The 23,939-nt window shown below is 49.3% G+C and overlaps 1 protein-coding gene across 1 annotated transcript; it reads right to left on the bottom strand.

The window, feature by feature from the left end:
* Positions 1–477: 477 nt before the first annotated feature.
* On the bottom strand, positions 478–19,833 carry gpr4 (G protein-coupled receptor 4). Its single transcript, XM_084674544.1, has 3 exons — positions 19,661–19,833; positions 2,662–3,421; positions 478–2,338 (listed from the first exon to the last, which is right to left on the bottom strand). Exons 2-3 carry the CDS (start codon positions 2,788–2,790, stop codon positions 1,352–1,354), a joined length of 1,116 nt encoding a protein of 371 aa, XP_084530670.1. The 5' UTR covers positions 2,791–3,421; positions 19,661–19,833; the 3' UTR covers positions 478–1,351.
* Between the last annotated feature and the right edge of the window lie 4,106 nt (positions 19,834–23,939).

Raw genomic sequence — 23,939 nt, 5'->3', positions numbered from 1 at the left:
AAGGACCATCAATCAACATGTTTTCTCCGATCCCGGGGTGGTGGGGAGGGGTGATGAACTGCAGGAGACACACTGTTCTCTGCCTGCTTTAGAAATAGTGGTGAGCAGAACTTATGGAGACAGTACACAACTTCCTCAGTCCATCAGGTATCACCTTAGGTCAAAGACAGGAAGAAAAGCGGAATGCAGTTCTAGGCGCCTATGATACAGAACTGCCTTTTTCAAACTTGGGAGACAGAGTGCGAATGCTCACAGGGGTTCTGAGAGAAAACGCTGGCGTCTAGAACGAGCTACCGAGCGTGGATAAGCACCAACGTTATGACACGGCAGATTCTCAGAGGGAATGAAACACAGCAATGTGCAGCTTTCGTAATTGGAAACCTGAAGCGTGATGTTGAAACCTTGCTGTGTCGCCTGTGGCGATCCTAATCAAGTCACCGTTCTGTTGCAGTAAACATACACGTGGACTAAGACACACATTGTTTATTTCCCAGTGATATTGTTGAACAGAAGGACAAGAGTAACCTTGAGCCTCTCTCCTCAGACAACAAACAAACAGACGGGCATACACAGACAGAGTCAGACAGACAGTCGGACATACAGAGGAACAGTCAGATAGACAGTCAAACACACAGATAAGCAGTCAGACAGACAGTCAGACATACAGGGAAACAGAGACAGGGCAGTTCCAAGGCATCTAGAGTTGGTGGGAGGAGAGATGTAAACATGTGGTTTCCCAGACATAGATTCAACCTAATCTCAGACCAACACACACACACCACCTCAGACTAGTCTAGTCCTAGACCAGGTTTAAACTTGGTCCCGTAGAGTTGAATTCAAGGTCCGTATTTTATAAAGGGCTGGCTCCAGCCCTAACCTGCTCACAGCTCCTGTCACTGTGGGGTGGGGTGACCCAGGGCCAGCAGGCTTCCTGTCCACATGCGTCCTGCTTGGATCGCGTTCCTCAGATCCTCTCCTCCTCTTCACCTACACATGGTTAACAATCACAGTTCTTCATACACTATGAGGTACAGTACAAGCAACAATTTGCCCCAAAACAACAACAACTCAAAACCATGTCCCAATCATTTTCACGTTTCACAAAAAAAGACGACAAAAAGAAAAAAAAATCACCTCTATTCTTTTTTTTTTTTTTTTAATCAGTACAGTTCCTGGTCCCTGGTCATAAAAAAACAAAACAAACCCCAGTTTCTATTTCTACAGTCTTGCGTGCTGGAGCCAGATGTCTGGCAGGCCCACATGAGTCAATTGTAACATGATCTGTGCGTACGCGCCACAAACTCCACACTGTGTGTGTGCTGCTCTAGAACGTTCCTGCAGGATCCTCCGGTCATTTCTTAACACTGAGTATAGTCATCTGTAGACACTCCCCTCTCAGGGCGACTAGCTCAGTCTTATACGTGCTCGGCTTCCCCTCCCCGCCCACCACGCCGTACGCCGCCGTCTGCTTCTTGGCCGACAGCGGCGTTTCCAAGGTGACCGAGCCAGCGGTGAGAGCGTCGGCGGGCTGCGCGCCCCCGCCGCGGTGGAAGCACGAGAGCAGCGAGGAGAGCGCGCGGCCCACGTCGTTCCTCGCCCCCTCGTTGACGAAGCAGTACAGGATGGGGTCGGCCACGCAGTTCAGGCTGGTCATCGCCAGCGCCACGTGGTATGCGGCAAACAGATCCTCCTCGGCGCCGCAGTCGCACGGCTTCCTGAGGAACAGGATGCTCCGCCACAGGAGCAGGAAGTGGTAGGGCCCGAAACACAGCAGCACGATGAGGATCAGGCTGAGGGCCAGACGCTTGATCTTGGCCTTTTCCTGGCGCTCCGTCGACACGTTCCCCCTCACCGCCCGCAGGATCCCGCGGTACGCCACCAGCATGGCGGCCCACGGCGCCAGGAACCCCAGGAAGGTGCGGTAGAGGTTCATGCCCGCCACCCAGTCCTGCATGGGGTACTTCTCGAAGCAGAAGGTGTGGTTGAAGCGGTCCTGGAACAGCTCGTCGTGGAAGAGCGGGGCGGAGTTGGCCACCACCTCGATGACCCACACCACGGCGCTGACCAGCAGGGCGGTCTTGACCCGGCGGACCTTGGCGAAGCGGAGCGGGTGAGCCACGGCCAGGTAGCGGTCCAGGGAGATGCAGCACAGGAAGGCGATGCTGACGTAGATGTTGGTGTAGAAGATGAAGCCGAACAGCTTGCAGGACTCCTGGCCGTGGATCCAGTCGTCGTGCTGCAGGAAGTAGTCGATCCATAGAGGCAGGGTGAAGATGTACAGGAGGTCGGCAATGGAGAGGTTGATCAGGTAGATGCCCAGCTCGTTCCTCTGCCTCACCTTGGGGGGGGGGGGGGGGTGAGGAGGAGGGGGAGGTGGGAGGACGAGGGAGAGGTTTGCAACGGAGGAGGAGTGGGGAGGAGAGGGGGGAAGAGGGAGGGGTGGGGTGAAGAAAGGCGGGGGAGAGTTATTTTGTTTTGGTCTTCCACCATGATATTGTATGATAAGTGTAACTGTACACCAACTGACATACAGGCAGACGGAGTAATGCAGGCAGATCAGCCGACAGATAACAAACTGACAAGCTTGGGTAGCAGACCAGGAGATACAACACACACACACACACACACACACTAAGACACAAACAAAACAAACACACACACCTGCAGGTAGGCGGCCCACAATGCCATGCAGTTGGCGGGCAGTCCCAGCACGATGACGATGATATAGAGCGTGGGCTGGAAGTACTGGTCGATCTTGGAGTCCACATTGCAGAAGGTAATGTTGCACATGGTGCCGGCCCGTCTCTCCTCTCAGCTCACGGTCTCGCACCTGGGGCGGGGCTTGTTCCAGCGACAGCAGCTCTCCCTGAGGTACATGGTTGTGTTGGCACAGGGCTTAGGCAGGCGCTCCAGGGAGCAGCCCTGGGGAGCCAAGGGGATGATAGGAGGAAGAGGACATGGCCGGTGTCTCCCCGCGAGGCTCAGAGGATATCAAGACTCGTCTCTTCAAAAACACTGATGTTTTCACCCCTAGTGGGCCTCTGGTGTCGGACCCCCCTCTCCCATTCCACGCTGGAGTTGCCCCACCTCTCTGGACCAGGGAACAGGGGGGAGGTGAAATGGAAGCTGTCTTATCGACAGAGGGCCAGACCTCCACCCTAGAAGCAGGGCCTCATCAATCTCTGAGAGATTACCGTCCGCTCTCTGTGACCATGGCTCTCTGTTGCAAGGGCTCTCTCAGCGTGCGCGTGTGTGAGCGTATGTGTGAGTGTGTGTGTGTGAGTGTGTGTGAGGACTGAGAGCACAGGCTGCTCTGTGGGGTCGAAGAGCTCTTAAAGGATCCAGCAACACGCACACCTCCTCCACGATAGTCACAGCAAAGCCCTGGTCTGTTCGCTCAGATCCCAGCAACACTGCACATCTGAGGAGAGGAGGAGTGGAGGAGAGGAAGGGAGGATTGAGAGGGGGTAAGATAGAGAGGGGTGATGAGGAGGATGGACAGTTGTGGAAGACAGAGAGGGTGGAGCGAAGGGGGGAGAGAATGGGGGTTGAGTCAGCGGGAAGATAGAGAGATGACAGAGGAAGGAGATAGACGGAGGTGGTAAAGCAAACGGGGGGAGATAGAGGGGGTAGAGTGAGTGGGGGGGGGAGAAGGCGGGGGGGGGTGGAGAGGGGAAGAAGAGGGAAAAGGAGACAAGGAGCGGAAGAGGGAGAGAGGAGGCGAGAGAGAGGGATGAGGACACAGAGAGAGATTGTTACAGTAGTCGTCCAAACATGCACGGGTACTTCATCAGTTTGATGCCTGTTTTCAGTCTGCGGGTCTTTGATGACGGGTCCTTCAGTTACGACCGCAAATATTTCAGACATCAGCCTCTCCTTGGTCCTGCCCACTTAGCTTTGATTGTCTCTAGTTCCCCTCTTGTTAACGGTGCTTTACTGGGATCTTCACGTTCACACGTCTCTCAAGTTTCACCATATCAGCTTCCTAAGTTATTTGTGGTGTGTATTCTCTGGACTTCTGACCCCACCCCCCCAACACCCCCCCAACACTCCCCCCACCCACACCCACCCCCCACCCCACCCCCCACCCCCCCGCTCCTCACTTCCGAGGTGTTTGTGCTTGTGCTAGGAGTTCAGGGGTTAGTTGTTGTGTCTCTTATGGCTGTCTTCCCAGACTTCCCCTCACTGTTTGAGGTACTCTTTAATTATAGATTCACAGAATTATATACAATCACACTCACCAAAATGGTTAAGCTGTTCGTTCCTTGTGGAAACTCCAGCAATTGTCCACACACACAAATAGGCAAAACCTGTTTAATCCACCTGTCAGGGTTAAGATAAACTATTTTGAATTAGGAGATTCATGACCAAAATGACAAAATTCACTGATTATTCATTCAGTGATAAAGTAGGCTGGAAATAGCTGACCAGAACCAGATCCAGAGCTAGGACCAGAGCCAGGATCAAGACCAGAGCCAGGACCAGAACAAGCACTAGGACCAGAACAAGCACTAGGACCAGAACAAGCACTAGGACCAGAACCAGGACCCAAATTAGGGCCAGGTTGGGTCAATTAAAACTCTTGCCTATGGCAATTTTCCCACTGACAGGATTTCACTCCAGACTTTCTTTTGGCTTGGGCATCGGTGCTTTTCTTGGTATGTCGTGTTTCCTCCACCCAGGGGGATTTGAGGACTTGCAGCAATCAGCGAAGAGCAACCCACTAACGTCACCAGAGACAGAACCAATGACTCACTCTGAGTTCACTTAACACCAAGGCTAACAACAGAGACCGACAATGTGAGGATCACAGAGATGAGAGGAAAAGCTGAGACAGAAGAACAAACATGTCATGTCCTGCTCCCTGGAGATGTTCCAAGATGGACAGAGATCCTCCGCAGCCGACCGTGGGGTGATCGTGTTTAATCAAAAGTAGAGTTTGCGTCGCAAAAGCAAACAAAACACAAGTCTGCATTCTCGTCTTTATAAGAACAACTCTGCAGGCAGAACACACTGGCCCTTCCATCCAACGTCACGACATTACCGCCAAATCCCGAGCACACACACACACACAAAGGCCTACAAACCTCACCAGCACCCCAGATCAGAGTGGACTCACCAAAGAAAGCGCCCTGGCCTGAACCTTTTTGTTTCTCGTCCTGGTGTAGAAACGCGCACACATGAGACTGCGGGGCCCAGACAAGGGGCGTGGACATGAGGGAGGATTAGAAGGGCCGGCTTCCAGCCAGGCCGGTCGCTCTGTACGGTGACCTTGTCTAGGGGAACACTCCACCTAATAAACAGCACAGCCTAGAAACTGGGTCAGTGACCAGCTAGCTAGTGTAGCTACAGTGCAGCTACAATCTCCATCTACTGGAGCTACAGTAGCCACAGGAGGGGGTCCTGGGGGTGGCAAGCTGTAGAAACTGCTAGATCACTGCTTTCTACTGACTTCATCTGTCGAATTTGGCGGGTGTGTAGACCTACATATCGGTGGTGAGGTGTGTGTGTGTGTGAGTGTGTATACATAGCTGTAGTAAGACTGAAACCTTTGGGCTGTGCTAGCACAGCTATGTTCTTGCTTCCAGAACATATCAGCACCACCAGCATCAGTCTCAATGTTCCGGGAAGGCTTTACCACACAGTATGTAACTGTCACTGCCTTCGCCCTGGTAACAGTGGCCTACATTATTAAGCCTGGCTGTCTGTTCACATCCCTGGAGGAGGAGGAGGGGGGCTGGAGGAGGATAAGGAACAAATGAGAGGTGCTGCATGATGTTGATAAGCTAAACAGCAGAGAGGGATGCCGGGAGTGCGTGGTGTAGCTATCCCATAACCCTAAAGAAACACATGAAGACCGAAGCAGTAGTCTACATTTACAGTCTACGGAACGGAACTATTTGTGACGACAGAACCACTGATGAAGGCCTCTAGAACCTTTGCGTTGAACAGAATAAACAGAACATGTCATTGGAACGTTCCATTGTTACAAATCTTTCTACGTGCAACACATTTATGTACAGCTCAGCTCCAGGGTGAAGGCCGTGCCTGCATGTGAGCAGTAAAGTGACATGTGAAGAATGTGGTCAGTGCTCACTGTCACTGCTCGATGCTTATCACTGAGTGTTTGCACGTGACGGACAGGACTCCCTACATTGTCATGTCAACACATGTTAAAACACTGACATACCATACACGCACTCACCCCCAAGACACGCGTGACCCTACTTGGCGCGCTGACAGGATTCACGGTGGATCGCACACATGCATAGCTCAATGCACAAACATCAAGTCTGTTCACACATAGCTATTCACAGGGACGCGGCTATCGCTCTCTCCGCGCGTGAGGAAGGAATCGCGCGGGTCCACACTTGACATCTCTGCATGTCATCTCTGTCCCTCCATACGCTGTGGAGCCTGTCATCAGGTCTAGCAGTCATGCTGGAGATGTTCTGTGTTGATCTGGATCTCCACGGCTCTGCTGTCGATGTGACGGCCGGGTTTAGGAGCAGCCTCTGACAGCCTGTATCAAGCCAGCTGTCTGTCAGCAACTTTGGCTTTTGGTTATGAACCCAGCATGTGATGCAACGCCTCAGTGAAGCCTGTCTGACTGTGCTTTTCTGTAGATACCAACCAAAGGCTGGCTCTAGCGGTTGAACAGCAGTGTGTGTGTGTGTGTGTGTGTGCGCGTGTGTCTACGCCTTAATGTGTGTCTGTGCATGTGTGTTTGTTCAGGTGCATGTGCGGGTCAGTGAAAACGCAATGTCAGTACGTCTGCACATACAATGTATATAATGTGTGTGTGTTTTATGTCTACATTAACCTGGTTCCCGGTTCCTCTTCGCAATCAGCGGAGCGGAGCACTGTTTGATCCGTCGCCAGGAAGGATTAGTGATCTGGGGCTGCCACACAAACACCATGCTGACTGCCGCTACCAGAGGCCTCCCTCCAAGCCCTCCTCCGCAGACAAAGTGCTTGCCTCACAGTTTTCTGTTTATTCTGCTCTGTGTGTCTATTGTCAAAGGCTGTGAATGTTACACTACTACTCTCCACGACAGAGCTGGATGCTGGGGGACTGTTACTGCACGCTGCTGCTGCCCGGACGTTGGCTGTCTGACTGCACAATGGATACTTGATGAATGAAGGAAAAAGGGAATGAATGAATGAATTCTGTCTTCTCTAAACGATGGGACGGACAGTCCACTCCAAATGCAGTCGGCTAAGCTGAAGATGAAGAGGTTTCTTGTCACACACTCCTGGAATGCAGGATGTCAGACAATGAACAGGATCAATGAACTCAATCGAATGCGAGACGTTGTTATTTGGCTGGTTATTGTTCACTCATTATTTATCCATGAAGTGTCCGACTTCAAAGGGTTGTAAGCACTTGCTTAATGCGTTCATTCAGGGTAAAATGCTTAGCCACAAATGTAAACAAGTAAACTTGTTTACACAAATGTAAACTAGTTTACATTTGTTTTAAATGTTTCGACTAACAACTTGCTAATTAAATAATTAGTCTAAACTGAAATACTCACAGACTGACCAGACAAGAAAACGAATGAGATGGAGGACAGCTGCACAGATCGAGTGCTGCGTGCTGTGACTTGCTGTGATCAATGGTGTCAGAATATTTGCTGCTTTGGGCCACAGGATGAAACAGTATGTTCTAGGGTGGGGTATTCTTGCTGTTCTCTGCTGGGATTGCTCGAGTCATAAGGTCAGATACCCTGCTGATGAGAACATAATGAAGTAATACCTCCATACTTGACATGTGCACAGTACTTCAACGGCTAGCTAATCTCACTCTGATCCAACATCAGGTCACAGAAAGGAGAAGGTTGAACCCAGCTCCAGAACTCTGTCTGAGGTCCTGGCTGACACTGGACTGGGACAAAGTTCCTAACATGAGTTCTCGTATACAGGTTTCTATGCAGGAAACCATTAGGTGTGTCTGGCAGTTCGTGTTTGAACAAGGCCTTCCTTTCAGTCCTCACGGTCAGTGAACTTAAACTCATAATGTATGTGACCGTGACCCCAAATTAGGGACCAAACCGGCCAACGGGCCCTGTATGAGTGCTCATGACAGCTAAACACTAGTGTGCTGTTGTTCAAATGGTGCTGTTGACAGTCAAACATGAGCGTGAAGTTAATACCCTTGACGGTCCAGCTATCAACACAACATGTTATTAGCTCCAGTACGGAAGGGACCAAAACATAGTCAACCTTGACCTTAACAAAGTCAACGTGAACCCATTCAACTCAACACCGTTCCATCTCCTCTCTAACAGGAAACGCATCACACTACCACAGGAAACCCAAGGAGGAAGTCGAAATAGTTTCAGGCTTAGCAGTTAGCACGCAGCTGACCGATCACTTAGCACAGTTAAGAAGGATGAGTGTGTCCCAATGGTGTGATTTGGGATGCAGGCCTAGGATGCCGTGATGTATATGACGCAGAAACCATGGAGACGCATGTCCAATCGTAAATGGTAAACAGTATTTAAAGGGGTAGGAAACTAGTGCCAAGTATTGTGCTGTGTTTGTTTCTGCACCAAATGAACCCTCAGCTGGTCTCCAAAACAAAGAAGCAGACGGCGCAGTCACAAGTGCTCGTTTCCCTGGTCTGTGACTGGACAGACAGCGTTGGATTCACACAGTGCTGCTATGCAATGAAAAGGTTGGGTAGGAGTTGAATGGAGAACACAGGGACGTGTCAGAGGTCATCAGCAGAATCTCCCGTCGGTGGTCTGTCATTTATAATCGACCGACTGCGCTGCACACCCAGTCATGATCTGTCCACAGGGGAACACTGAGACCAGCTCTCTCAAGGAAACATGTTGACCGTGGACCCTTTCGCCACAACGCTGTTCCCTCTCCTCCCCAAATGGAATCCTATCGCACTCCTTCGGAAATTAAGTCGGAAGTTGAGATATCTTCAGCCTATGGTAGTCAGCACACCGATGACCAACCACTTATTTAGCAGCTCCTTTGTTGTTGTTTTGGATGTTAAAAAGATGAGATTCAGAAACCCATTGTACAGTCATGGCCATAAGTTTTGGCAATGACAAATGTTGTGTTTTGCAAAGTTTGCTGGTTCAGTTTTTGAGGAAAATGTTTTCACATGTTTCTATCGAATACTGGAAAGGCACATTTCATATTTATTTTTTGGGGGGGGCAAACATTTTCAAAATATGCAAATATTCCCCTCTTTTACAGCAGTTAATCTGCCCTTAAAATCCAGTCTGAATGATAGCGTGATTTCACCTGGCTTGAACTAGTTCACACGTTCCCCTGTGCTGATGATATGACTTACTGAAATCATGTTAGCAGTCATTTTATGCCAAGGCCCAGCAGACTTTGCAAACACAAAATGTATGTCGCTCCCAATTATTTTGGCCACAGCTGTACATGGTGATACATGGAAGTGTACAGGGCACCAGCTGGTGCTTTACAATCTATCATTTACAATCAAGTAACTGATGATCAGTCCATAGGATCTATAACGGTGGTTCAGTCGTATGTCTAACTGTCATTTCCCTTTGAAAGGGTTGGCATGCCCAACACAGTGCAGTCACATCCTCAGCAGTTGGATGGTGTCTGGCTCATTCACGGCTCAATTCTGGACAGGCTTCCCATCGGACGGTCTCAGGGGTCTGCAGTTTAATAAGGAGCGTAAACATGGGGCGAGGACCCCTCGGTGTCAGCTCCCTAGGGACCCCTGGGAAAGACCCCTGTCATCCAGCAAAACAATAAACACAAGAGAGGAGGGGAGGGGAGGGGAGGGGAGGGGAGGGGAGGGGAGGGGAGGGGAGGGGAGGGGAGAGGAGAGGAGAGGAGAGGAGAGGAGAGGAGAGGAGAGGAGAGGAGAGGAGAGGAGAGGAGAGGAGAGGAGAGGAGAGGAGAGGAGAGGAGGGATGAGGAGAGCAGAGGAGGGGAGGGGTGAGGAGGGGTGAGGAGGAGTGAGGAGGGGTGAGGAGGGGGTAGGAGGGGTGAGGAGGGGGGAGGAGGGCTGAGGAGGGTTGAGGAAGGGTGAGGAGGGGGGAGGACGGGTGAGGAGGGGAGGAAAGGAGAAGAAGGGACGGGAGAGGAGAGGAGAGGAGAGAGCCGGCATCCCCTCTAATCAGTCCCGTTTGAGAGATGAGACATTTCCTCTTCCCCTGCTACTACCCAGAGAGGATGGAGGGAGGAGAGAAAAAGAGAGACAGGGAATCACAAACACACACAGAGGCAAACAGAGAGAGACCGACAGGAAGGAGGGCCTGAAACAGAGCAGTGTGATTATTCCTTCATTAGGAGAGATCAGGGAGGGGAGACTACCAAGGGGCCTTGGCAGTGCTCCCAACAGCCAACAAACACCGGGGTCAAGTACGGTTTATTTACACTAGACAAGACATGCAGGGGACGGACATAGAGATAAAGAGATGGTGTCACCACTATCGCCACCTCCCCCCACCCCCACCCCCACCCCCTGTCTGGGCTCTAAGGGAGGCTTGTGCTTCACTAAGTGGAGGTATACTTCACGTCATTGGTTTGTCATCGAACAGTTTCCCAAGTGTTCTAGGATAGGCCGGGATATTAGGCACACATTACGAGAGCCCCTCTTGCTGAGACAATAAATGACCCGATGCTTCTGACCGTTAAGTCAAACTGAAGTACTTCCTGTCAAACCGTCAACCACTTCATTGAAAATTGTTTTGTTATTTGGGGGGGGGGGATATTGTGTTAGATGAATGTCATAAGCTATCATTGTGTAACTTCAAGTGCACTGAATGGGGAGTTGATGGGAAATTGTATTATAAAACAGTAAACATCCTGTTGCACATCACATTTATCATTCACCCAAGTGAAGAAAACAATCTAATTGCTTATCTAATAGAAACAATACGGAATGTTCCAGTGTTTCCATCACTGATTCTTAAAATGCCGAAGTTCTGATTTCATGGGATCGGAGACAACTCGTCACCTATGGCAACAGAACCCTGAATGACCTCAAAGCTAACGGTAGTCTATGAGCAATTAACGTCCCATGGGTAATCAATAGATGTTTATCATCCTTCAGAAACATGTTTGATACACGTCGTCCAGGTATCCATGAGTGGTTTTAGACCTGGTATCTAGCTGTAACTACCTACCAGAGTGGGCTTCGGTAGAGTCATCTGCAAGGTTCAACAGGCACGCTAAGATGGTCCTCAAAGCATTCTGGGACAACCTCGCGATCCAAATGACTGTTAAACGACCCTGTCTCCTCTCTTGCACGCACGCGCGCACACACACACACACACACACACACACACACAGAGCCTGGAGTCAATCTCTCCATGCTGACTGTTTTGATCCTTAAAGGCTCAACACGTCACTTAGGCTGGCGTCATGTTCCGCATCGTAACTTAGAGAGTGACCTCAGGGAGGTTTGACACACTGTCGTAGTCATAGATGTTGTTGTAACCGCAAAACATCTTGCTAATGGTACCTTTAAGAGCGCTGGTAAAAGCAGATGTCTTGCAAATATATAGATAGACTGAGCTCCAGGAAATGACTGGGAGGTTTAGATGGCTGTGGCGTAGAAGTTATTCTTTCAATGACAGTCTGTCTATTAATTCATCTTGTTTTAGCCTGGCTGGCAGCCCAACTTCGCCCCGCCCACAAAAAAAATTGGTCGGGAAGTTGGGTCTGGAGGGTCTCGTATTGGGAATAACTATACAAAACCATGATCTGGGCGGACCAATGAAATTGCCAGGGCGGGCTTTATACAATGATGGACAGATGATCAACAGTAACATAATCAACGGCGTCACGAAAGAGCCCTTGGGTTGAATTTGTTTTCAACAAACAACATAATACGTTGCTCTGATTGGTTGTAGGTCTATCCAATTGAGCGAAGAGGCATTTGTTTTATGAGTTCGGTTGAAACACGCCCCATAGTCACAGCCCAACTGAGAGTTTTCAGACTCATATTCTGACTAGAATTATGAGTATGACAACGTCAGGCTAATCTTGTTTATTAATCCCAAAGGAAATTCTGTAAGAATAGACTGGTCAGCCCTGGGTCCTGGTGAGAATATAGGTGTCCTGCATGCTGCCTGACAGTGAACCACAAGGTTGTGATGATGATGATGATGATGATGATGATAGTGATGATGATGATGATGATGATGAGGGACGCTCTCCCCAACAGTCAGCACAACATCTGGAGGAACACTATAGAGACAGTCCGGAGAACAAACTGTACCGCACATGTTCAGTCATGGGTAATGGGTCGTATCAGGGGCGCGCCGGGAAACAGCAAACATTTGAAGCGCTTAAGCCAGTTCACACATTAGCGGCTCGCCACTGATCCATGTAGTCTGTACCCTATAAACCAATAGCACGTCCATTACCAACTGTAAACATATAATGCCACTACTTCTCCCACTACGGTTTCATAGAGGAAACTCAAGATGGGAATCCGAAACCCTCCAAGATTGCAACTCCCACTTCTGAAGTAGGCTGAGTTACATATGAATCAAATCACAGGATGGAGGTGATGCAGTTACCCAGGACCCCTCAGTGGCCGGTGTCTGCAGGATGCTGGTGAGGAACCTGGAGGATGACGCAGTGTCTCCTGTTTACATCTGGGCTGTGTACCTCACGGCTGTCCTCCCGACCTCTCCAGACACACGGGGCGATGACAAGCTGTTATCAACACCTCTCCTCTACTCCAGCCTTCCTGACTGCCAGGGCTGAGGCCAGGAATAGACTCAGCCAATATAAATCACAACCGCATAGTGTCAGCGGGCAGGGATTATCTGATCCTGAATTGTAATTAGACCACTTGTGGTGAGGTGTGATACGTTTGTGTTTATTTCTTAGTATAGGGTCATCCACAAGGAATATCTATTTGATTCAGGATTTAACTGTGCCTTAAAGGAAACATTCGATTTGAGTTACAGTGAACAGTTGAGGAAATCAGTTCCACACTGCTTGATATTTGCCATATCATGTGGTGGAACACATTGTACTGAAGTACAGTCACAAACCATCATCATTTACTATGGTTGGGCAGACATAAAGACTGCCTTCAACACAAGGTAATCATAGTTTTCATCCAGTACTGGGACTCTCTCTCTGATCTGTGTGGATGTGCATGTGTGTGAGTGTGTGTGTGTGTGTGTGTGTGTGAGTGTGTGTGAGTGTGTGTGCGTGTGTGTGAGTGTGTGTGAGTGTGTGTGTGTGTGTGTGAGTCTCTGTGTGTGAGTGTGAGTCGCTGTGTGTGTGTGTGTGTGTGTGTGAGTGTGAGTCTCTGTGTGTGTGAGTGTGTGTGTGTGAGTCTCTGTGTGTGTGTGTGTGAGTGTGAGTCTCTGTGTGTGTGTGTGTGTGTGTGTGTCATAGGACTGAAGCTGTGACTAAGGCCTGAGGTCCAGGGCTGCCATGTGGTTGTCTTAAACAATTTAAGCTGAATGTGCAGCATTGTAAGTTGTTCTGCCTGTAAGAATGTGTCAGTGTGTGTGTGTATGTGTGTGTGTGTGTGTCTGTCTGTCTGTGTGATGGTCTCATGTTACAATATCTGCGGCCTTCAGACAAGAAGTTCCAGCTTGATGAAAAGAGAGGAGTAAAAAAAACACCAAACTCAACCATGGAGCTGAAAATCAAATTTCACTCAGACTGGCGGCGAAAGAGATGGATGAGGTGCGCTACGATGGAACTGATTTATCCATAAACGGACAGCCACCACTCCTAAGACAGGAACAACACACTCGCACGTGCACACACGGTGAACACACACACAGTGAACACACACATTTCGTGGTCCAACGCACACAGACGGACACACGCCATGCATCCTCCACGAGGCTTGACTCGACGCAACTGGATCATTTCTCTTCATCAATTATCGGAGCTTAGAGATCAATCGTGTGGATCTGCATCAGATCCTCCGTCTATTTCTGGAGAGAAGGAAGTCAACTCACATGCTCAGCTCAATACACACACACACACACACACACGCGTTGCCTCGCAGAGTCTGTGGAGAGAGAGGGAGTCTGGAGCTGTGACACAGAGAATCCATCAAAGTGTTCTGTTCTGTGTTGGCTCAGTCGAACACACACACACTCACACACACTCACATGCACACACGTCCACACACACGCAGGCCCGTACAGCCTGAACATGACCCTGATGACAGCCTGCTGTAAACACAGGCCGGTCCCTGGTCTAAGCTGCAGGTGACTGACCAGCGTCTAGACGGCAGGCTGGGGACGGGACGCCAGGCTGACTCATCAGAGTTGTCTCGGGTGTGTTCGTGGAGCGCCCCCCCCCTTCCCACAACAGAGAGAGACGAAGATGTGGTACACTGGAACGTTCACGAGAAGCGCGCCTGCCCACCTGAGCGAGGAGAGGATGGGGGGAGGAGAGGTGAGGTGAGGAAAGGAGAAAGGAGAGGATGGGTGAAGGAGAGAGGAAAGGTGAGAGGAGAGGTGAGGAAGGAGAGAGAGAGAGCGAGAGAGAGAGGCGAGGAAAAGAAAGTAGAAAGTAGAGGAATGGCGGCGGAGAGAGGTAAGGCTGAGAGGAGAGGTGAGGAAGGAGAGGAGGGAGGAGGAAAGGGGAAGAGGAGAGGAGAAGAGAGGGCTGGTATTTAATCCAAGCTGCTCATTTCATGGCTGACTGGCTCACCAGCGTCCAGCCCAGTGTGGAGCCCAGGAGAAGCAGCCACCCCACAGGGAAAATTAATGACTTCAATAAAAGTGCCACATTTTCCAGTCACATTCCCAGCAGAGTGGTTTATTGGCTAAGCCTTCATTTGGCTCCGAGCAGCTTGTTTGCGCCGGAAATAAATGAACGTGTTTCCTCTTTGTGTGTGTTGCTGCTACAGGGCAAGGATAGTTTAGGATAGTCAGGGACGCTACAAGCTCTACTACAGCGTCTGGGTGTGTGTGTGTGTGACCTTCCTCATTAGATCGCTACATCATCTCATGTGGTTGCAGGACTTGTTGAACACTTGTCCCGATGCTGTGAGACCTGTCAGGTGCCTGTGATGTAGGCCCGGGCTGCAGCCCTGTCCCAGGGCCAGAGCTGGGCAGTCAGAGGGCTGACAGGACAGAGTCTGGAGAACAAATACTTCTGTTACTGTGGGAAGCGCCTCTTAGACGAATACCACAAACATACCCAAGAGGAAACACACCCTGGGGACCTGACACCACTTCAGCAACAATGTGTGTGTGTTTGTATGTGTGTTTGTGTATGTGTGCAAGTGGTTGTTGGTGTGCGTTGTTGCCAGGATGCAGCAGCTTCCTGTGTTATGTCCTGTTTTCTAATCCGTTGCCTGATTGGTTGGTTCTGTTTCAGACTTCTTGCTGATTGACATGTGCTTCAAAAAGGGCAAACCGAATGCAGATGCCTGAGTCCCGATCTCTCCCCTTTTGAGACAGACATGCCCAGCCATGCAGTCACACAGGTAACACGTGTGTGTGCGTGTGTGTGTGTGTCTATGTGTGTTCAGGCGTTAAGGCGCCTGGACAGAGAATGATACTTAATGAGACATGACAGTATTACAAGGCACATCCTGGTGCCACTGTGTCCCGTATGTGTGTGTGTGTGTGTAGTAGTAACATTGCCCTGCCAGCGATGAGGTCACACAACCATCTCTCCTCAACTGGAATGCATTTGGTCGGCATCCAGAGCCAACGGTTCCAAATTTGATTTTGTTTATTTTGACTCTCGACACAAAAAACAAACTCAGCTCAATTTCTGGCATCCAATCTGCAGACAAACAGTAACTGGGGGGGGGGGGATCAGGCCCATTAGCTGTGACCCCACGGCTGCACTCAGCAGCCCTTACAGTAACGCCTCCCCATGTTTCCTCTTAGACTTCTCCTGCAGGATGGTGTTTGCTCCGCATGCTCTCAGCCCGGCTCCAGAGCTCTCTCAGGGTTGGTTAGGGACCACCTGACCTGGTGAGGTGGTGAACGGTGGGACATTTAAGACTCATATGTGGGTCTGCATGTGCGGCTGTGACTGTGTGTGTGTATGGGTGCGCATGTTTGTGAGTGTGTGTGTAGGTGCCTGTGTGTGTTTGTGTGTGTGTGTTTGTGTTTGTGTGAGTGCGGTCTCAGAATCCCGAGGCCCTGACGTCGTCTTCCAGGTGCACTCTGGGACGTGGATGAGATCATGGCTGAGTCTAAACACAGCACAGACTGCGAGTGCATTAGGAGGGGTGGGGCGATTGTTCCAGCATCTCATCTGGGACAGGGATTGTCACTTTGACACTTCTAGAGTTACACTAACACATCACATACAAAGATGAAGCTGCCCGTATTGGGTTTTTCGCTAAATATAGCAGGTGTGTGTCAGGATATGCCCTGTCTTTCGGATAGTCAAATGTTATTTTGTTGTTGTTGTGAGGACCTCAACATTCCAGAAGAACGGGTTGGCCCTACGACTCCTGGTACACAGGGGGCCAAGTACAAAGTATTAAGCTTCTCTCTTTATGATTTCAAAGTGGTAATTTGGTTTAGTCTTTCTCCGAAGGCCATTCCCATGGAAAATGTTGTGATGACGCTTGTGTTAGGTAATAAAGGATATATCTTCTGAGTGAGAGCCTGACTGGGAGGGTTCTCTCTCTCTGGGTGAGCTGCCTTTGGAGGGCCAAGGTGAGGCGGTCGGCCTCATTCAATTGATTCGGTTGACCGAAAATACGAAGGCTGACCTTTGTTCTCTCTCACTATTCTTTCTGGTTTCTGCTGTATCTGCTTTTCCCTCTTTTCTCAGAACTGCCTCCCTCTCTCTTTTTTGCACATTTTTCTTTTTTTCTGCTGATATCAAAGGTAACCTCAGTCACAAGTACTGATGAACAGTCGCTTTGTGCACAGCCAGATTTGAAAAAGGCACACCTTTAATTCACTTCAGGGGAAGACTTGAGAATGATCCATTAGTTAAAGGTAAGTTTCTAATGTAAGACGGTAGGTAGAGGTGCTCTAGCTGAACTGGCTGCTTCCATCATCAAGCCACGCTAGTGACCTTCGTATTAGCCAGAGTACTATGACTGACATCATTGCTGACACCTGCAAGAGCTTCCTTATTAGGATGACTATCTATGAATATTAGTATAATAATTACTATTAATAATAATATGACTTGTTCTATTAACCTCCAGTGCACTGTTCTCCCCTGTTTCATTTCACCTCATGGGGATGAGGGAATGAGGGGATGAGGAGATGAGGAGATGAGGAGATGAGGGAATGAGGGGATGAGGAGATGAGGAGATGAGGGAATGAGGGAATGAGGGAATGAGGGGATGAGGAGCTGAGGAGATGAGGGAATGAGGGGATGAGGAGATGAGGGAATGAGGGGATGAGGATATGAGGAGATGAGGGAATGAGGGAATGAGGGGATGAGGGGATGAGGAGATGAGGGGATGAGGAGATGAGGGAATGAGGGGATGAGGGGATGAGGGGATGAGGGAATGAGGGGATGAGGGGATGAGGAGATGAAGGGACAAGGTGATAAAGGGAAGAGAGGATGAAGGGAAGAGGAGATGAGGGGATGAGGGGATGAGGAGATGAAGGGACAAGGTGATAAAGGGAAGAGAGGATGAAGGGAAGAGAGGATGAAGGGAAGAGGAGATGAGGGGATGAGGAGATGAGGGGATGAGGGGATGAGGGGATGAGGAGATGACATCAGAAGAAGAGACAGAAAGCCTCCACACACCACGCCTCATCATCAGAACACCTCTGTGGAGTGTGTAAGTCAATATTTTCTCATCCACCATGATGCCTTAAACAGATAAACAGTGAAGTTGGCCGGATTGTTGTTCCAAAGCAAATGTCAGGTAACCCGAGCGATCATCCAGTTAAACGAGCCGACAGTTTAAACCCCGAGGCTGCCCTTTTATTGGAAGAGGACCATTCCTCACAAGTGTGGCCGGGAGCGATGTTTCAGTGCGCATCTATCTGTCCGGAACCATGTCTGTCCGTGCTGTGAGAGCAGACTGTCTTAGACTGTTGAGCTAAAGATCTGTGTGTGGGGTGTAGTTTAGGGAAAAGGCTCACATCCTCTGCCCTTGCTGCAGTCTTGCTCTTGTGAAGGAGACATTTTTCTCTCGACTGGCTCTGCCCTCTCTTTTTCCTCTCCTATCCTAACTATGCTCTCCTCTTCTTTCCTCTGCCTGCCCTCTCCTCTGCTCTGCTATCTTTTCCTCTCTTCTCTCATTTCTGCTTCTCCCCTCCTCCTTCCTGCATGACCCAAAATGAACAGCATCCAGGCACACACCCAGAGAATAGGACTTGGAGCAACCGCCTTCGCATAGCAAGCGAGTGTGCACGCCTGTCTCCATGTGTGTGTATTTGTATCTGTGTGTGCGTGTGTCTTGTGTGTTTCTGTCGTGTGTGACATTTGTGTACGTGTGTGTAATGTGTGGACATGATTCAGTGTGATACCTAACACAGTTACAGTAATGGGGTGTTTGGGATTGCTCTGCAGCCAGATGCACAGATGCAGTGTGTGTGTGTGTGTGTGATAAGATAATGACAGTCTAGATTCGGCTCATCTATGCTGTTCGTTTTGTGAGGTAACCAAGCCGGTTGTGGCTGACAGTGTAAAATGACACGGTGCTAATGGCTGAGGTGAAATAGATCACACAGTTTTAGTTAAACCACACTGACCGACCATAGAGTTATGAAGGTCAACTCAGAACTCCTTACAGATGTCTTTGTCAGAGGGATAGTAAGCACAATACACACACACATTACTAGAGCACTCCAGACTTGAAAGAAAGAGACCGATTCTACTCCAGAATACTGTGAACGTTGGTGAATGGAACACAAAAGAATTCTGTTGGAGGAACAATTAGATACATTGTGCTCAATGTTTACAGAAAATAACCTCAACATCCATTGAAATCACTTCATAAGTACTCAATGAAGTGTGCCGTCTAGGGGGACAACTCTTCTCCAGTTTACTGTAACTGTGTCATTCTGTTTAACTGCTATCAAGATAAACGGGCTCTCGGAAGTTAAAGAAAACGATTCAGGATTATAATTCGACATCTGTTGAAGTCATCAGAGAGAAAGGAGCGTGAAACTGACGACACGTTGAGCCAGTGTGGCAGCGGAAGAAGTGTCACTGTCCCCCGACAGCTGGCAACATCAGAGATGTCATGATAACATGAGACTGATTCTGTCAAAACACTTCATGGATCAGTGATGCCTATCAACATGACTTGTGTTGAACAAAAACGATGATAGAGCATTGGCAAGACCACGAGTAATCATCAAAATGTAGGAACAATCAAAATGTACAATAATGTATACTGGTGCAAATTCCGGTTGCAAAAGAGGACTTTGGAGTCCTGCTGGGTAAGTATCACTGCTCCATAGTCAGTGTTGAACAAGTAATAACAATTCATATCTAGACAGACACCGACAGATAAACAGACACATTGACAGAATGGCATATATACAGATAGACAGATAGACATAGAGACAAATGGACAGTCAGTCAGACAGACAGACAGACAGACAGACAGACAGACAGACAGACAGACAGACAGACAGACAGACAGATAGATAGATAGATTGATAGATTGATAGATGTATAGATAGTTTGATTGATTGAACAGGTGAGTTGCGTGCACCTCATTCATCACGCAGCAGAAAATATGTACAGTAAATCGGTAGTTACTTACATTCAAGTTCCTTCAATGTCAAGTTTCCGGAATATATCGCCCATTATAACTCTGGAGTGTGAGTGAAGAGAAAACTGTCCGCGGCGTAATCCCTGCTAGACACGGTAAGAGTCCGGTGCTCTATGTTCAACTGTCAGTCGTGTGAATCTCAAGTAAATGCCACAATCCCTTGCTCATGCGCGTCTCTCTCTCTCTCTCTCTCTCTCTCTCTCTCTCTCTCGCGTACTCTCTTTGGATGGATTTGTACGTACAGTCGTGTTGTCATCAACGGTTTGCAGTTGAACATTTGTTTATTGTTCCACGAAACTAAAACATCTTGAGGCGATCTCTCATAGTCAGTTATGTAAAGACATGCGGGATAAATAAATGTGCGTTTCTGTGTATGTTCCAGTTAATGCCCTTGGCGCGTGCGTAAATGTGTGCGTGCGCTTGGCTAAGGGAAAGTCGAAGGTAAAGTGCATGGTTTCATAGAGACATAAACGATAGTAAAGTGATGGTCAACACCAGACTGTCTAACGAAGCCTGTCAAAATCCCGTACATTCTCTTCTCTCCTCCCACTAAAAGCCCAACCTCCATGGCAACAACAAACTCATTACGGTCCATTAAAAGGTCGATCTTCCTCTTTCTACCCCACGCACCTCCATTTCGGTGAAATTCATCATCATGTTTGACCAGATGAACTCAAAGATAAAGACCACATAGGGAAAGACAATAATAGAATCCATGTTTAGCAATTACAGTTGCTATCAATCATTTGATGCGTTGTTCGAACTAAACCACCGCGACTTTTTCTAAGAAAACAGTTGCCTGGAGAGTGGATTTTTTTGAGAACTAGAAACGCCCACGTCCTTTTGGGCTTCAAGGCTGGATGGATCACACCGTGTCTAATTATCTCCCAGAGACTGTATGAGTAAGTCTGTAGTCGGTTTAAACAAAAGGCCTAATACAAGGTGCGGTTTTACGCTTTGAACCTTTTGCAGCTTTGAACGAAAACAGTCCTCCACATTCCACGCATAATGTTCACCGTATTGGAACATTGACAGTTACACCTTGCTGGTGGGATATTTCAAACAAACCAGAACAGAACACCATGGTAGTCATGTAAACACCCTGGGGCGTGGGTTTGTTTTCAAATGTGGGTGGGACCGTTTTTTTAAATAACTGAGGATGTGGCCATTACATTTTCTTAATAAAAAGTAGGCGGGACAGATTTGTAGTTTTCACATGTATAATGAAACTGTAGTCCAAACCCCCACCCCTGTCATGATCCCAGGATGAAACAGAGAGAGAGAGAGAGAGAGAGAGAGAGAGAGAGAGAGAGAGAGAGAGAGAGAGAGAGAGAGAGAGAGAGAAAATGGGGTGAGTGGGAGAGATGGGCAGAGAAGGAGAGATGGGCATAGGGACCAATAGAGACATGCAGAGCTGGAGCAGTCCTTGAGCAACATCAGGATTTGGTTTGTGATGAACTGTGATCTAGAACAGTCTCACGCATCTAATGAGTGGAATGAGCTTTGCACAATCACAGAGAACGAACATGTACTTGTAACCAGCAAAAAGACACTGCTTTCAAATTCTCAAGGGACTCTGCTGCTAAGAACTCTCCTGCAAAGGCTGTCCTCTTTGGACACGAGACAGCACATGGTTGGAGGGGGCGGGGGGGGGGGGGGATCATGGTGTCTATCCCAGTAGACACCAAACAACTGAGTCCATTGTTCCTCTCTGTCTTAATCTATGTTTCCATCGTCCTCTCTCTCTATCTCTCTCTGTCTCTCTGACTCTCACTCTCTCTCTCTCTCTCTCTCTCTCTGACACAAACACACACACACACACACAACAGCGCCAGAGTCACTGTATCAGTGACAGTATCTGGACCGTCCTCCCTCGAACCAAAAGTTATAAACAAAAAGGGAGTCCGTGGATTATGAAAACATCTTCCACACCGAATGCCTTCACCCTTACGGTAGTTTGGAATGTCAACGTTCCGACCTTGTCTCTCTGTCCCTGTAACTGTGTCTCCTGAGGCGAGGGCTGCTGTAAACAAGCAGAGCTGCAGACGATTCAAACCCGCCCTGACACACACACACACACACGACCCCCTGCTCAGAAGACAGAACACACACGCGGCCCAGCACCAGCCCGCCCAGCACCCTACGGAACACGGCCGGCACTCCTGTTCCAGAACCCACCTGTTCATACGGAGCCCCGCGGAGCGGGAGAATGGAACGCTGTGAACAGTGAGACGGCGCTTTGTGCTCCCGCTCTCTGTCCCTCGCTCAACTCTGGGAAGGTCTGGATCAAACACTGTTTCTCTTCGCCAGCTTCCACGGGTGTGTGTGTGTCTTGTTTGTGTGTCGATGCATGTCTGCGTGTGTCTGTTGTGTGTGCATGTGTTCTCTCGGGGGGGGGGGAGAATTGCTATGAGAGGGTGTCGTGTGTTATTAATTGGATGTTTGGGTATTCTCGGGAACTGAGTCGGAGTGTAAACAGGGCGGTCAGCATCAACACTGTTGGACGCTCCAGGAGAGCAGCCAGGGTCCTGGTGAACAGCCCAGCCTGCCCTGCAGCTGCAACAGCATGCCCTGAAGAGCTGCAATCTGACACAGCCGAACACAGGGGACACAGGATGACGCAGCATTAGTCACTGGGCCACAGGTGGATATTTACTAATCCTCACACTTTGTTCGATCCCAGTACGTTTCAGCGTGTATCAATACAGATACATATAACTGGCCCAGAATGTCGAGCGGGCTTGAACCTGGGTCTGGACACCAGAGACATGCTTGTCCCCGAGGGTTCCTGGAATTCCTCTCTGTGTTTGTTTGTATGTTTGTGCTTGTGTATGGATGTTTGCGCTTGCGTGTATGTGTGTGCGATGTCTGCGTGTGTGTATGTGTGTGTGCGATAGAGCTGGAAGTTTGTTGGGGTCACCAAGGGTGGCTCTCCACTCTGACACCTGGACAACAGTCCATTCTGGGTTGACCTGAGCGTCCGTTCCCTGGCCTGTACACCCTGGCTGGGTCAGGACCCACGGAAGCATGCTCTCACACCAGTTCCAGTTCACGTTCCAGGTTTATTTGTGTGTGTGTGCATGTGTGCTATTTTGGCTGGTAATGTTCTCCAAGTTCCAAGGTTGTATCTGTCGTCGTGAGTACTGTTCCCGCATGAGTGGTGGGGTAGGACCCAAACACAGGAGAGGTAGACAGGCACAACGTTAAACAAGGGTTTAGTTCTTGAACTCGGAAACAGACAGGATAGTCCCAGTACAAGGGTGAGGACTAGACAAAGATGCAAAGTGATGGTAATGAGAGCAGAGGGTCCAACTGCGGCATGGGAGGGAAGGGAGGAGGGGAAGAGTGAGAGGATGGCAGGGGAGATGGTTCAGACAGGGTAGAGGGGCCACAAGAAGTGTTGGTCTGGGGTTATGTCAGTAGGACCTCTTTCAGAAGCTGAAAGGCAGATGAACCCAGAACCACACTGAGGTGTTGATGTTACAGAGGTTATAAATGATGTCCAAACACACACACACACACACACTGCCTGAATACACAAGCTGTAAAATAGATTAACTTCATTCTTTACTGTTGAGTGTGAGACAGACAGGCAGGCAGGCAGGCAGGCAGAGAGACAGGCCGGCAGGCAGGCAGGCAGGTAGACAGGCAAGCAGGCAAGCAGGCAGGCAGGCAGGCAGGCAGGCAGGCAGGCAGGCAGGCAGGCAGGCAGGCAGGCAGGCAGGCAGGCAGGCAGGCAGGCAGGCAGGCAAATATGTTCCAGGTTTATGGCATAGGAATTTGACTTTACTGTTCAGTCAGTGAATCAGCCACAGTAATGGTCAAACCCAATCATCCAGCTCTCTGTACTGGTGGGGCTGTGCTCCAGCCTGCAGGTCTGTGCATCCAGCTCACAGGGGACACAGATCCATCATTCATGACCAAACCACAAGCAGAGAAGAAAATCACAGGCTGAATTACAGGACTCTGCTGTCCTGCAGCTGGAGATTGATGCATGCTGTCTGATATAGAGACAGTGCAGGAGCCCCAATACAGTACAGGGGGGAGAGACAGAGAGAGAGAGAGAGAGAGAGAGAGAGAGAGAGAGAGAGAGAGAGAGAGAGAGAGAGAGAGAGAGAGAGAGAGAGAGAGAGAGAGAGAGAGAGAGAGAGATAGTGAAAGGGAGGAAAGGAGAGTAAGAGAGAGAGAGAGAGGTAGGAAGAGAGAGAGAATGTTGAGAAAGAGAGAGAAATAGAGAGAGGGAGAAAGAGAGAGAGAGAGAGAGAGAGAG

The sequence above is a fragment of the Hypomesus nipponensis genome, chromosome 15 (assembly GCF_054491055.1).
Source record: "Hypomesus nipponensis isolate SF chromosome 15, ASM5449105v1, whole genome shotgun sequence".
Classification (NCBI taxonomy): Eukaryota; Metazoa; Chordata; class Actinopteri; order Osmeriformes; family Osmeridae; genus Hypomesus; species Hypomesus nipponensis.
This window is presented reverse-complemented; position numbering and strand designations above follow the sequence as displayed.